Below are 14,963 nucleotides of genomic sequence, written 5' to 3'. Positions count from 1 at the left end.
TGGCCACTTCTCTGCTGTCAATCGGACTTTTGGATGGACCTACCTTGCATTAAGTTGACCTTTCTCTACACCCTAGCTATGACTGTAACACTGCATTCTGCACTCTCTCATTTTCTTCTCTATGAATGGTATGCTTTGTCTGTATAGCATGCAAGAAACAATATTTTTCACTGTATGCTAAGACATGTGACAATAATACATCAAATCAAATCAAATCATTGAGTCTGCACTGAACAATCCCATCCATGTCCTATCCATTACCCCATGCATTTTCCCTGCTAATCCTCCTGACACTAATGTTCAATTTAGCATGGCCAATCAACCTAACACACATCTTTGGACTGTGGGAGCACCTGGAGGCAACCCATGCAGACACGGGAGAACATGCAAACTCCACACAGTCATTCAAAGCTGGAATCCAACCTGGGTCCCTGAAACTGTGAGGCAGCAGTGCTAACTACAGTACCACAATGCCACTGTTATCCATGGCGGTGCAGTGGATAGCACAGCTACCTCACAGCATCGGGGATCAGGTTTGATTCCTGGCTTGGGTCACTGTCTGTATGAAGTCTGCACGTCTTCCCTGTGTCTGCATGGGTTTCCTCCGGGTGCTCCGATTTCCTCCCACAAGTCTGAAAGATATGCTGATTAGGTATTGGCCATGCTAAATTCCCCCTCAGTGTACCTGAACAGGTGTCGGAGTGTGGCGACTGGGGGATTTTCACAATAACTTAATTGCAATGTCAGTGTAAGCCTAGTTGTTACACTAATAGATAAACTTTTAACATTTTTCTTTCTATGCTGTTGAATTTCATTTTGTAGCATACTTTTTAATTCGCTGCAAGCTTCCTGTGAGATAGGCTATGGAATATAGGCTACATTTACCGCATTCTCTGTAAATAACCAATTAGTCACTCTTCAAACAACACTATTAAATTTTTCAAAAGCCTCCTGTCTTTAATAAATCAATGTTGGCTGTCCTTAACCATCCCATGCATTTCCAAATACTCACTAATTTTATTTTGAATGATGCGGTTTAATTTTCTCTCTTGAAGAGAACATTATTTACTCTCCACTCCAGTGATACAGTTTACATACTGGAAGCGACTACATCAACCATCTCCTAGCTGGCTCTGTTAAACAGCCCAGGAGCTGAGGGGTGGCGCGTTTTGAATTCTACTAGGTTCTTTTCCTACTCAGAACCTATTCCTTTTCTACATTTAGCTTTATCAAACGTTCCTCTTAAATTGCCAAGGAGCTACAAGAAATGAAAACAAGCTTCAACAGAAATGAAAGAGGAAAGGGAGGCTATAAACGGCCAGGGAATAACTAGATTTATGGAACCAGTCCAAAGATGTGCAGGTTAGGTTGATTGGCCAGGCTAAAAATTGCCCTTGGTATCCTGGGATGCGTAGGTTAGAGGGATTGGTGGGTGAATATGTAGGGATACGGGAATAGGCCCTTGGTGGGATTGTGGTCAGCGCAGACGCGATGGGCCGAATGGCCTTTTTCTGTACTGTAGGATTTCTATGATCATATTTCTATGAACAGGAGTGCAAAATGATGGTTAAAAATAAAGTGAGAGGGATTGCTGTTAAGAGTGAGTTAAGCCAGCTGTCAACACACACAATGAGCAGAATCTTGTGCCTTCTGTTAGGGCACCTTGCTGGCAGGGGGTATATTTAATCAGGCAGGAGGATACCTGGTGGGATTTCCTCCACTTTCCTTACTCCATTCCAATTAAATCCATCACAGGAAGACCCGTGCACAGCATTCCTGCCTGACTGCCAATTGAGGCCTCGAAGTAGACAATTAGTCCCCACGTACAGGCCCTATCCTGCTGCTGCCGCTGATATTAACCCACGTTTGCGGGCCTCTGGGGGACAGGGGACGGGGGAGGGGAAGGGGAGGTGGTCACTTATTCAAAACCATTCAGTCCCTGCCTGATCGGGGGACCTGACATTGAGAAAAGGGTCACTCTTTCCCTTGCTGGCAATCCCTCCATCAATGTTGTCCCAACCTTGTGACTCCTCACCTGCTATTGCTCACCTTTGCCCTGGGATCCAGCAACAATCCTCGGTCTTAGGTGGATGTGATACCAGCCACTGCCTCACCAGCAGTTCAATTAAGTTAATGGCCATTAATTGGCAGATTCCTCCCCTCTCCTTCCCAGAGTCCTTGATCCTGGGGGAAGGCCAACCTCTGACTTGTCAAAGGCACGAATGGAACAGGTTACTGCAGGCTTGTCCTAGAAGAGCCATCCCCTTACTCTCACTGGCTCTCTTGCTAGTAGCCAAGACACTCATCGCTGTCTCTAGATTCTTTTCAGTTTCTGCAAAAAAACAAGAGAACTTGTTATTGAATTTGAGAGTTATGGATAGGCCTGGTAGGTATGGATATAATCGGTGCAACTTGTGGGCCGAAGGGCCTGTTTGTGCTGTACTGTTTTATGTTCTAACTAGATACAGTAGACGTGGAGAAGATGTTTCCATTAGTGGAAGCGACTAGGATCCGAGGACACAGTCTCAGAGTGAAAGGACGACCTTTTAGAACCAAGATGAGGAGGAATTTCTTCAGCTGGAAGATTGTGAATTTATGGAATTCATTACCACAGAAGACTGTGGTGGCCAGGTCACTGAGTGTATTTAAGACAGAGATAGATAGGTGCTTGATTGGTAAGAGGATCATAGGTTACAGGAAAAGGTGGGAGAAAGGGGTTGAGAGACTATAATTGAATGGCGGAGCAGATCAATGGACTGAATGGCCTAATTCTGCTCCTATATCTTACGGTCTTAACTGGAGGCAATAATACATTGCACAGAACCAGTTGTGGAGGGGATTACTGAGACATAGCTACTGGAAAGTCAGGACTGGGATGGAATATTGCAGGTAAAGCATGTTACCCTTAACCATATTGTCTCCTGTCACTACCCAATTCCTACATCCTACATCCCGGATCCTCACACCGAGCTGCAAAAGCTTGAGTAATGCCATTCATAGAGAGAGAGAGAGAGATTGAAGGATTTTCCTTACCATGCATGAAGCAATGAAACTTAACTAGATTTAATGGCAATCCTTTTCATGTGATTCCTCTGGAGCATGGACTGTAATGAGCTTCTGTAATTAATTTTACAGACTTGTTGAGATAATGCAATTTTACCACTAGTTACTGTTTGGAATCATTCATTCTTATTGGTTGCTTCTGAGTGATGTGCTTGTTTCAATGATGTTCCAAGAGTTGTTAATTGATTAGGTAACTTCAGTTTACAAATATTACATGGCTGTTTTGCTTGCTGTGCATTTCAGAAGGATGAACAGCCAATGTTATTTAAAGCTCCATTAAAGATCCATTTACTTTTCATGTAAAGTACCATTCGAAGGGAACACATCTTTAATCCACGCAATTAAACCAACATTTATTTGATCTTAATGAACATCAAAGCTCAGTGACTTTTAAATATGAAGATTTCCATTTGAAATGTGCAGAAAGGCACTTCAATATCTTTTAGATACTGGGAATAAATGTATGTCATAAATGGAATCTATTGCATTTGATTTATAAAGTATGTTACTTGACTGGACAATTGGTAAACATAAAACATGGATCATCAGTTACCATAGACAGGGGACATAGGTTTTCCATAACCTTTACTTCAATGCACTGCAGTAGCAGAGTGTGTAAGTATATATTGGACCAGACCTAGGATTATTTACTCTTCATGGTGCTGATGAAATGGAGCGATGTGGAGTTTGAGTTCTTAATGCAAGATTTTCGTAATCTTCGGTTTGCCCACTCATGGTTCAGACTGAATCTTCAATATCAGAAGTTCTTCAGCTTCAAAAGAGACCAACAATTGTCTACACAGCTACTTTGTAAAGACATTTTTAATGACTTGAAAGAGCCGGCATTGGGTAAATCAACAGCAGTCTTTTACTCAGCTAGATCAGACTGGTTATTCTGTACAAATCAAGCCAGTGAAGTTCACTGAAAGGTTTTGCACTACACCATGTGCTGTCTTTCTCCTGACTTCTTTGATTAAAGTTTTACCCTACATCAAAACAGATTTCATTTAAATTATGTATTTCGTGTTCCTTACCAAATGAATAGTTCTGCTAAATTTCACAAAACACAGCTGATTTGGCTTCAAGTCAACTCATGATTTCACCAACACCAATCAGTGAAAAGTGAAGAATAAATAAAGCTTATTTAGTCACAAGTAGGCTTATATTAACACTGCAATGATGTTACTGTGAAAATCCCCTAGTTGCCACTCTCCTGGTGAACTGGTGTAGCAACAATAATCTCTCCCTCAATGTCAACAAAACGAAGAAGATTAGCATCAATTTCAGGAAGCGTGAAGGAGAACGTGACCCTGTCTACATCAATGGAGACGAAGTAGAAATGGTCGAGAGTTTCAAGTTTTTAGATGTCCAGATCACTAACAACCTGTCCTGGTCCCCCCATGCTGACACTATAGTTAAGAAAGCCTACCAGCGCCTCTACTTTCTCAGAAGACTAAGGAAATTTGGTATGTCAGCTATGACTCTCACCAACTTTTACAGATGCACCATAGAAAGCATTCTTCCTGGTTGTATCACAGCTTGGTATGGCTCCTGCTCTGCCCAAGACCACAAGGAACTACAGAAGGTCATGAATGTAGCCCAATCCAACATGCAAATCAGCCTCCCATTCATTGACTCTGTCTACATTTCCTGCTGCCTCGGTAAAGCAGCCAGCATAATTAAGGACCCCACACACTCCAGGTATTCTCTCTTCCACCTTCTTCCTTTGGAAAAAAGATACAAAAGTCTGAGGTCATGTGCCAACTGACTCAAGAACAGCTTCTTCCCTGCTGCTGTCAGACTTTTGAATGGACTTACCTTACATTAAGTTGATCTTTCTCTACACCTTAGCTATGACTGTAACACTACATTCTGCACTCTCGTTTATAAATCAGACTATCGAGTATAAAAGTTGAAGTGTTATTGTAAGGTTATATAAGGCATTGGTGAGGCTGAATTCAGAGTATTGTGTACAGTTTTGGTCACCTAGTTACAGGAAGGATGTAAATAAGGTTGAAAGAGTGCAGAGAAGGTTCACAAGGATGTTGCCAGGACTTGATAAGCTGAGTTACAGAGAGAGGTTGAATAGGTTAGGACTTTATTCCCTGGAGCGTAGAAGAATGAGGGGAGATTTGATAGAGGTGTATAAGATTTTGATGGGTATAGACAGAATGAATGCAAGCAGGCTTTTTCCACTGAGGCTATAGGAGAAAAAAAATAGAGGACATGGGTTAAGGGTGAAAGGAGAAAAGTTTAAAGGGAATATTAGGGGGGAATTTTTCATGCAGAGAGTGGTGGGAGTGTGGAATGAGCTGCTGGATAAAGTGATAAATGTGGGGTCACTTTTAACATTTAAGAAAAACTTGGACGGGTTCATGGATGAGAGGGGTGTGGAGGGATATGGTCCAAGTGCAGATCAGTGGGACTAGGCAAAAAATGCTTCAGCACAGACCAGAAGGGCCTGTTTCTGAGTTGTAATTTTCTATGGTTCTATGGTTTCCTTCTCTATGAGCAGTATGCTTTGTCTTTATAGCACGGAAGAGACAATACTTTTCACTGTATATTAATACATGTGACAATAATAAATCAAATCAAAACAAACTCCAGCGCCTATTTGGGTACACTGAGGGAGAATTTGCTGATTTCAAAAGATCAAAATTAGTCAATATTTAATGGATTTTTAAAGTACGTTGTGGGGGGAAGCAAAAGCCCGGAATCATTTCGGAAACAGCTGGATGCTTTGATGAGTACATTGGAGGACAAGCTAAGATGGATCAATGACCTTTGGTCCTGTAAAAGGCCCTTACAGAAGACAGAGAAGGAAAGCCTTACAACTTGGAATGACAATTGCTAGAAGATATTGGTGGAATTTTCTGGCTGTGTTCACCCCAAAACCAAAAAAATCTCACCCAAGGTCAACGGACCTTTACATGGTCCGCCACCTGCCCACTACGTTTCCTGTGGCGGGCGGGATGTCAAGATTCCGCCATTGTCTGGAAATTGGACATGGAAATACATTTCTACACATCCATCGTGCAATCCTCATCACTACTGAAAACAGATGTTACTCAGCCTATGCATGTCATTAACCTGATGGCACCGTTATTCAGTGAGATATGCTGTGTGTCCACCCTGTGAAGATGATTGCAATGGACTCAGAAACTTTATGGTTAATTGCACTGTTCGTAAATGCTGCTCTCAAGAAAAACCTGGTATTTGTTTTCTGCCTACTCATGGTAAAAACTGAAAACATCTGTTATCTGACAATTTACAAATTAGATCATAGATTCCCTACAATGCAGAAGGAGGCCATTTGCCCCATCCAGTCTGCACTCATGCTCTGATCAAGCTTTTTACCCAGGCGACACCCCACCCCATTCCCTTGATCCCATGCATTTACCCCACTAATACCCCCAACCTACACATCTTTGGACACTAGGGGCAATCTAACATGGCCAATCAACCTAACCTACACATCTTTGGGCTGTGGGAGGAAACCAGAGCACCCAGCAGTAAGGCTGGGATTCATCCCACTTGGTCCCAGACAAACCTGTGAGTTAATATTATACATGTCAAAAAAAAATTGGGAGTTATATATAGCAGGCAATCGGAATGATAGCACCCATTTATCATCAGAATCCAGAGACAGAATGACCCACTGTTTGCCACGGAGGCGGGGGGGGGGGAATGGAATTAGTGAACGTATCTTTAATTATGCCCTGTGAAAATTTAATGATATTACAAATTAAATACTGGAGCTCGGCGTGCTCAGGGAATTATTGCTGGGACTCAGAAGATGTTGGTTGGTTTTAATAAATAGCAAATCCCTTGGCCCCAGTGACCAAGCTCAGTTACCCAACTGGAAACCAGGGCTCTCTGGGCTGAAGATGAACGGATCAAATCTTTTCCCCCCTTGCTGTGCCTGAAGTCGTGTTTTTGTCAAATCCCCTCCCCCACCCCCTGCAAGCTTCGTAATGCCTGGTGGTTTAATGATTAACGTCATGTGAACGAGGTTTGTGATGTGGGGCTGCATTCTCACACCTTGGTGGCCCTGTCTACAGCTAACTAACTAACTCTCCTGGGTTGTTGTTCAACCGGGGAGGTGAAGAGGATGTTGTCTAGTTGATGAATACACACACGCACACACACACACACATTCCTAGTCCAGACCCTTGAAGAAAAGTTGAGAGAGGCTGGAATGTTCAGGACTATGAGCTTTAGGAACCCTCATTGCTGAAATCCCATGGTATCTCTTCCAATCGGCTATTTCAATGTCAGCTCCCACAGATGATGACGAAGCGCCACACACGCTTAGATCTCCCCCACTTGTTCCCCACTCCCAAAGAGAATGATTCACCCAAACAAGACGAAAACCTTTCTGCCACTTTTCTCAGACTGTCACGAATTCGCCCCAGGCTACTCCACAAACAGCCGAGCAGCAGTCAGGATAAACGTAAGTAGAGAAAAAAAATCCATTCTGATATCTACAAACGCAATTACAACTGGCAGTTTCCACTCTGAAATCTACCTAGAACTCGGGAGCTTTGCTTGCGAATTGAATTTCCCCCTGTGGGAGGGTTTACCCCCAAAATTCTTAAGTGGCTGACATGTTTCTGTGGGTTTTGCTTCCTCTTTTGTTTTCGGTTTGGTATCTCCCTATTAGAATTAAAACAACAGAAAACTTCCTAGTTTGAGCTATTTTACATATGAATAGAAATTCCAACACTTATCAGCCATTTCAGAAATGTGGGATACCTGAATGTGTGTATAAATACATATAAATATACATGTTTGATTTGTTATTGTCACATGTACCAGTATACAGTGAAAAGTATTGCTTGGATTATTGCATTAAAGTATTATTGTGCACTATACAGACAAAACATACCGTTCATAGGGCACATAGGGGAGAAGGAAAGGGTGCGAAATGTATTGTTACAGTCATAGCTAGGGTGTAGCATTGTTAGAGAGTTTATAAGACATCTCTAAAAGCATAGAACGAGAGTAAAAAATAGAATTAGAAGGAATTAGACTGCTTGCAAGAAGTCCCCTTGCTCCTGTGCCATCTTGAATGACATATATATATTAAACTATATAAATAAATTATCAACTGTAGATAATTTTGCTTCAGAATGTTGTTGATAATATTGCCAAATAATATTTGTTACGGGATCAGTGCAAGAGGCCTGGGGTTTTAATCCAGAGAATTTTGTTCAAATTCCAGTGGAAGTTTGAATTCTGTTTAAAGGCCATTAAAAAGCTGGTATCAGTAAAGCTGACTCTGAAGCTGTTGGATTGTCATTAAAGGAATGTCTGCTGGTTCACGACTGTCCTTGGCACGAGGGTATGAGAAATGAGTAGGCTATATGGCCCTTCAACCTGCTTCCCTGTTCAGTAAGATCTAGCTGATCATCACTGATTTATTTGTCCTATCTCTTCATGGGTGGCATGGTGGCACTCACTGTGCTGATTCCGTTGATTGGCTATGCTAACTTGCCTCTTACTGTCATGGGGGGTTAGCAGGGTAAATATGTGGGGTTACAGGAATTGGTTCTGTGTGGTACAGACTCAGTGGGCCGAATGACCTCTTTCTGCACTGTAGGGATTCAATGAATTCTGTGATTCCTTTAATGTTCAGTAGATTTTGAATGTTAAAGGAATCAGAGAATTCATTGAATTCATTGAGATCAACTTTGAATAAACTCAACAACTGCACAGCCCTCTGGGGTAGAAAATTCCAAAGATTGATAACCTCATTAAGTAAAGAAATTTCTCCCCATCTCAGTTCTAAATGGCCAGCTCATTATCCTGAAACTATGACCCCTGGTTCTAGACTCCCCAACCAGGGCAGACATCCTTTTGGCATCTACTCTGTAAATCCCTGTAAGAATTTAATTTGTTTCAATGAGATCACCTCCTGTTCTTCTGCACTTCAAAGAGTATAGGCCTATCCTACTTAATCTCTCCTGGTAGACTAGCCTTCAGATCCCAGGAATCAATTTAGTCAACTCCCTTGGGGGCAAATCTATCCTTCCTTCTGTAAGGAGACCAAAGATGTACACAGTACTCCAGATGTGATGTCACCAAAGTCTTATTTATTCCAGCAAGATTTCCTTACATAGAAACATAGAAGATAGGAGCAGGAAGAGGCCACTTGGCCCTTTGAGCCTGCCTCATGAGGAGAAAGTGGGTTCCAGGACACGCGTACTTTGTTTGAATAGAGGGGAGTACGGTAGGATGAGAGAAGAATTGGCGAATGTTGACTGGGGGAGCGCGTTGGAGGGAGGGTCTGCTGAGGAGCAGTGGAGGATCTTTAAGGAGATCTTTCTTGGTGCTCAGCGGAAATTTATTCTGATGGTCAAAAAGGACCGTAGGAGGAGAGGTAATAAGCCGTGGATAACGAAGGAGGTGAAGGAAAGTGTTAAATTAAAAGCGGAGGAATTTAGAGTAGCTAAGAGTAGTGGGCAAGAAGAGGATTGGGAGAGGTTTAAATGTCAACAAAGATTGACAAAGAAGTTGATAAAGAAGGGTAGGAGAAACTATGAAGCTGGGCTAGCGCTTAATATAAAAAAGGATAGCAAGAGTTTTTATAAATATATAAAAAGGAAGAGGCTGACTAGGGTGAACGTTGGTCCTTTAGAGGATGAGAAAGGGGACCTAGTGGTAGGGGATGGGGATATGGCTAAGGTATTGAATAACTTTTTTGTTTCTGTCTTCACGGAGGAGGACGTGAATAATTTGCCGGGTGTTAGCGATGGAAAGGTGGTAGGACTGGAGGGTCTCAATGACATTACTGTTACTAGAGAGGCGGTGCTCGACAGACTGGAGGGTCTGATTGTGGACAAGTCCCCAGGACCGGATGGAATGCATCCGAGGGTTCTGAAAGAAATGGCGGAGGTGATAGTGGATGCCTTGGTGGTTATTTTCCAGACGTCGCTGGATTCCGGGGAAGTGCCGGAAGATTGGAAAACGGCTAATGTTACGCCATTGTTTAAGAAGGGTGCCAGGCAAAAGGCGGGGAATTATAGGCCGGTTAGTTTAACGTCTGTGGTAGGTAAAATGTTAGAATCCGTCATCAAGGAGGAAATTGCGAGGCATCTTGAAGGGAATTGCTTGATAGAGCAGACGCAGCACGGTTTCATTAAAGGGAAGTCGTGTCTGACAAATTTACTGGAGTTCTATGAGGATGTGTCTAGGGCGATGGATCGAGGACAGCCGGTGGATGTGGTCTTTCTGGATTTTCAGAAGGCGTTTGACAAAGTACCTCACAAGAGGTTATTGCAGAAGGTCGAGGGACATGGAGTTGGGGGTAGGGTGTTAGCGTGGATAGAGGATTGGTTGTCAAATAGGAGGCAGAGAGTGGGGGTCAACGGGTGCTATTTGGATTGGCGGATGGTGACTAGTGGAGTGCCCCAGGGGTCGGTGCTGGGGCCTCAGCTTTTTACCATTTATATAGATGATCTGGAGGAGGGAACCGAGTGTAGGGTGTCGAAATTTGCTGATGACACCAAGATTGAGGGAACGGCAAATTGTGCGGAGAGTCTGCAGAAGGATCTAGATAGGCTGGGCGAATGGGCCAGGAAATGGCAAATGGAATTTAATGTTGGCAAGTGTGAGGTGGTCCACTTTGGTAGGAATAATGGTAGGAAGGACTATTACTTATGTGGCGAAAAACTGCAGCAGGCGACGGTGCAGAGGGACCTTGGGGTCCTTGTGCATGAGTCGCAAAAACCCAGCTTGCAGGTGCAGCAGGTGGTCAGGAAGGCGAATGGGATGCTGGCCTTCATAGCGAGGGGGATTGAATATAAAAGTAGGGAGGTCTTGCTGCAGCTGTATAGGGCATTGGTGAGGCCGCAGCTGGAGTACTGTGTGCAGTTTTGGGCGCCGCACCTGCGCAAAGATATTTTGGCCTTGGAGGGAGTGCAGAGGAGGTTTACTAGGCTGATACCAGAGTTGAGGGGGTTGAGCTATGAGGAGAGGCTGAATAAACTAGGCTTGTACTCGTTAGAGTTTAGAAGAATGAGGGGAGATCTCATTGAGACGTATAAGATGATGAATGGGATGGATAGGATAGAGGTGGAGAGACTCTTCCCGCTCAAAAAAGACAGTAGGACTAGGGGGCACAGCCTCAAGATAAAGGGGGGGCGGTTTAGAACGGAGTTGAGGAGGAACTTCTTCACTCAAAGGGTGATGAATCTCTGGAATTCTCTGCCTGTTGACGTGGTGGAGGCTGCCTCGCTAAATATTTTTAAGACGCGGGTTGATGGGTTTTTGATAAGAGAGGGAATTAAGGGTTATGGGGAGAGGGCGGGAAAGTGGAACTGAGCCACGACAGATCAGCCATGATCTTATTAAATGGCGGGGCAGGCTCGAAGGGCTAGATGGCCTACTCCTGCTCCTATTTCTTATGTTCTTATGTTCTCATTCATTACCATTATGGCTGATCGTCCAATTCAATAGCCTAATCCTTCTTTCTCTCCATAACCTTTTATCCAATTCACCCCAAGTTCTATATCCAGCTGCCTCTTGAATACATTCAATGTTTTGCCATCAACTACTTCCTGTGGTAATGAATTCCATGGGCTCACCACTCTTTGCGCGAAGAAATATCTCCTCACCTCCGTGCTAAATGGCCTACCCTGTATCCTCAGACTGTGACTCATGGCTCTGGGCTCCCCCACCACTGGGAATAGTCTCTCTGCATCCACCCTGTCTAGTCCTGTTAGAGTTGTATAAGTCTCTATGAGAGCCCCCTCATTCGTCTGAACTCCAGTGAAAACAATCCTAACCTAGTCAGTCTCTCATGCATCAGTTCCGCCATCCCCGGAATCAGCCGGGTAAACCATCACTACACTCCCTCGAGAGCAAGAACATCCTTCCTCATAAAAGGAGACAAAAACTGCACACAGTACTCTAGGTGTGGCCCCACTAAAGCCCTATATAATTGCAACAACACATCCCTGCTCCTGTACCCGAGACCTCTTGCAATGAAAACCAAAATACCATTGCCTCCTTTACCGCCTGCTGCACCTGCTTACTTAACTTCAATGACTGGTGCACAAGGACACCCAGATCCCTCTGTGCACTCCCCTCTTACATTTATACTACACCCCCTGAAAATAAAAGCTAGCTAACATACCAGGGCAGAAAGCTTGCCAGCCTTTCTCACTCTGGCCTATAAGTATCTCCAGTCACCACACCTCTGTTAATGGCCTAGCAAATCATTTAGTTGGAGAAATACATTAGAAATCTCAGAGCAACTTGGGATGGGCAAAAATTCCAAACTTGCCAGTAATGCTGTAATGTGAGAATGAGCTTTAAGGGGTAGCGTCGGCAGGAAGGTTGGTTCCATTCTGTAAATGCCATGGGCATGGCACTAAAAATGCAATTCTGCCACAACAGCAAGAAACATTGTCTACCACCTGCCATGACCCAGCCCATTTATTTAGCCTGTCCAAATCCACTTGAAGCCTCCTCCTTTCACCCTCCTCACTGTTTATGTTTCCACACAGCTTGGTGTCATCAGCAAATTTGGAAATATTACAGTTAGTCCCCGCATCCATTTATGTAGATTGTGAACAGCTGGGGACCAGCACTGATGCTTGTGGAACTGCCATTCTGAGAATGATCTGTTTATTCTGACTCTCTGCTTTCTATTCGTTAGCCAATTTGCAATCATACGAGTACATTTCCCGCAATCCCATGTGCTGTAATGTTATTTGTTAACCTCCTGCGTGGGATGTTTTCAAAAACTTTCTGAAAATCAAAATATACCACATCTCCTTCATCAGTGCTACAAGTAAAATCCTCAAAAAAAATCCCTAAAAGGTTTGTCAAAGATGATTTCTCTTTTATAAATCCATCTTGACTCTTTCCAATTTTACCATTCTTTTCTAAATGTCCAGTTGTCACATTCTTTACAACAGATTCTAACATTTTCACTACTACTGGGGTCAGACTAACAGGTTTATGATTCTCTATCCCCCCCACCCCGCCACTTCCTCCCTTCTTAAATAGTGGTTTTACATTTACTACTTTCCAGGCTGAGGGAACCTTTCCAGAAATGATGGAAGTTTGAAGGATAACCACAATGCATCCACAATGGGCGTGATTTTCCAGCCTCACGTGCCCACAGACCAGAAATTCCCTCCCAAGCTCAGCGGACCTGTAAATGGTTCACCGGGTTTTCTGTCTTGCCCGCTACGATTCCTGAGGCGGGCAAGACAGGTGGATTTTAACCTACCTCTGCAGCCACCTCTATCGACGCTCTGAGATGAAGCTCACGTGGGATTTATCCTTGGGATCCTTGGGATTTATCTACCTCTGATCCACATAACTTTTCAAGTGCTATCTCTTTACTAATGCCAATTTCTTTTAGTTCCTCAGTTTCACAAACCCTTTGGTCACCTAGTATTTTCGAGAGATTTTCTGTCTTTTTCTGTGACAACAGACACAAAGTAACTGTTTAGTTTCTCCACCATTCCCCTCACTGTCACTATAAATTCTCTTGTCCCCACCTGCAATGGGCCAATATTTGTCCTCGCTAATATTTTCCTTTTCACATGCTGAAGAAAGCTTTTACAACTTTTTGGGTGGCACGATGGCACAGTGGTTAGCACTGCTGCCTCACAGCTCCAGGCACCCGGGTTCGATTCCCAGCCTGGGTCACTGTCTGTATGGAGTTTGCATGTTCTCCCCGTGTCTGCGTGGGTTTCCTCCAGGTGCTCCAATTTTCTCCCACAGTCCAAAGATGTGCGGGTTAGGTGATCGGCCATGCTCAATTGCCCGTAGTGTCTTGGGATGTGTAGGTTAGAGGGATTAGCGGGATAAATGTGTGGGGATAGGGCCTACAGTGGGATTGTTGTCAGTGTAGACTCGATGGGCTGAATGGCTTCCTTCTGCACTGTAGGGATTCTATGATTTCTATAATTCTTTTACAGCATTTTAATCAGTTTCTCGGTCCTTCTTTACTGTGTTCTAAATTATTCCAAATCCTTAGGCTTACCACTTCCTCTGGCATCCTTGGAAGCCACATTTTTTGATTTAAAGCAAGGTCACCATGGCCCTGCATGTTTGTGCATTAGGCTCATTCCAACGTCCAGCAAGTGACATGACTATCATTTCTCAGTTGCTGCAAGCTGCAGCTAAGGTGGAAGCAGATGTACTGTTTGTAGAACACCAGGAATCTTATCATCTTCTGATGGAAAAGCAACATAGTGCTGACGCTGGAAAGCTGGGAGAAAAACCTGTAAAATGTCGTAAACCCCAGTCAGTCTGACAGCATCTGTGGAGAGAGAAGCAGAGTTAGTGAACAAGAACAAAGAACAGTACAGCACAGGAACAGGCCCTTCAGCCCTCCAAGCCTGTGCCTCTCTAATATTTTCTTACCTCTATGTGGTCCATATCCGTCTATTCCCTGTTGATTCATGTATCCATCCAGATGCCTCTTGAATCTTGTTACAGAATCTGCTTCCACCACCTCCTCCAGCACTGCATTCATCACTCTCTGTGTGAAAACCTTGCCCCTTACATCTCTTTTAAATTTTCCCCTCTCACTTTCAGCCTATGCCCCCGAAGCGATTGACCCTTTGACCCTGGGAAAAAGACTGTGACTACCCACTCTACCCGAGCCTGTCATAATCTTGTAAACCTCTGTCAGGTCCCCCCTCATTCTCCGATGCTCCAATGAAAACAATCCAAATTTTTTCATAGTCCATATCCTCCAAGCCAGGCAACGTCCTGGTAAATCTCTTCTGCACCCTTTTCAATGCATCAACATCCTTCCGGTAGCATGGCGACCAGAATTGTACACAATACTCCAAACGCGGCCTAACCAAAGTCATATACAGCTGCAATGTGATTTTCCAATTCCTACACTCAATGCCCCGACCATTGAAGGC

At 43.8% G+C, this 14,963-nt stretch overlaps 1 protein-coding gene across 1 annotated transcript in view; it reads left to right on the top strand.

Annotated features, from left to right (window-relative positions):
- The first annotated feature begins 7,231 nt into the window (after window positions 1–7,231).
- The window catches only part of LOC145352356 (uncharacterized), a 92,651-nt gene continuing 84,919 nt past the window's right edge, over window positions 7,232–14,963 (top strand). The window contains exon 1 of the mRNA XM_080202110.1: window positions 7,232–7,516. Coding sequence (XP_080058236.1) covers window positions 7,351–7,516 — 166 coding nt within the window. The 5' untranslated portion in view covers window positions 7,232–7,350. The remainder of the gene's footprint in view (window positions 7,517–14,963) is intronic.

The sequence above is a fragment of the Carcharhinus amblyrhynchos genome, chromosome 2, assembly GCF_965287045.1.
Source record: "Carcharhinus amblyrhynchos chromosome 2, sCarAmb.v2.hapA, whole genome shotgun sequence".
Taxonomy (NCBI): Eukaryota; Metazoa; Chordata; class Chondrichthyes; order Carcharhiniformes; family Carcharhinidae; genus Carcharhinus; species Carcharhinus amblyrhynchos.
The sequence above is the reverse complement of the archived record's forward strand: the minus strand, read 5'-3'. Positions and strand labels throughout refer to the sequence as shown.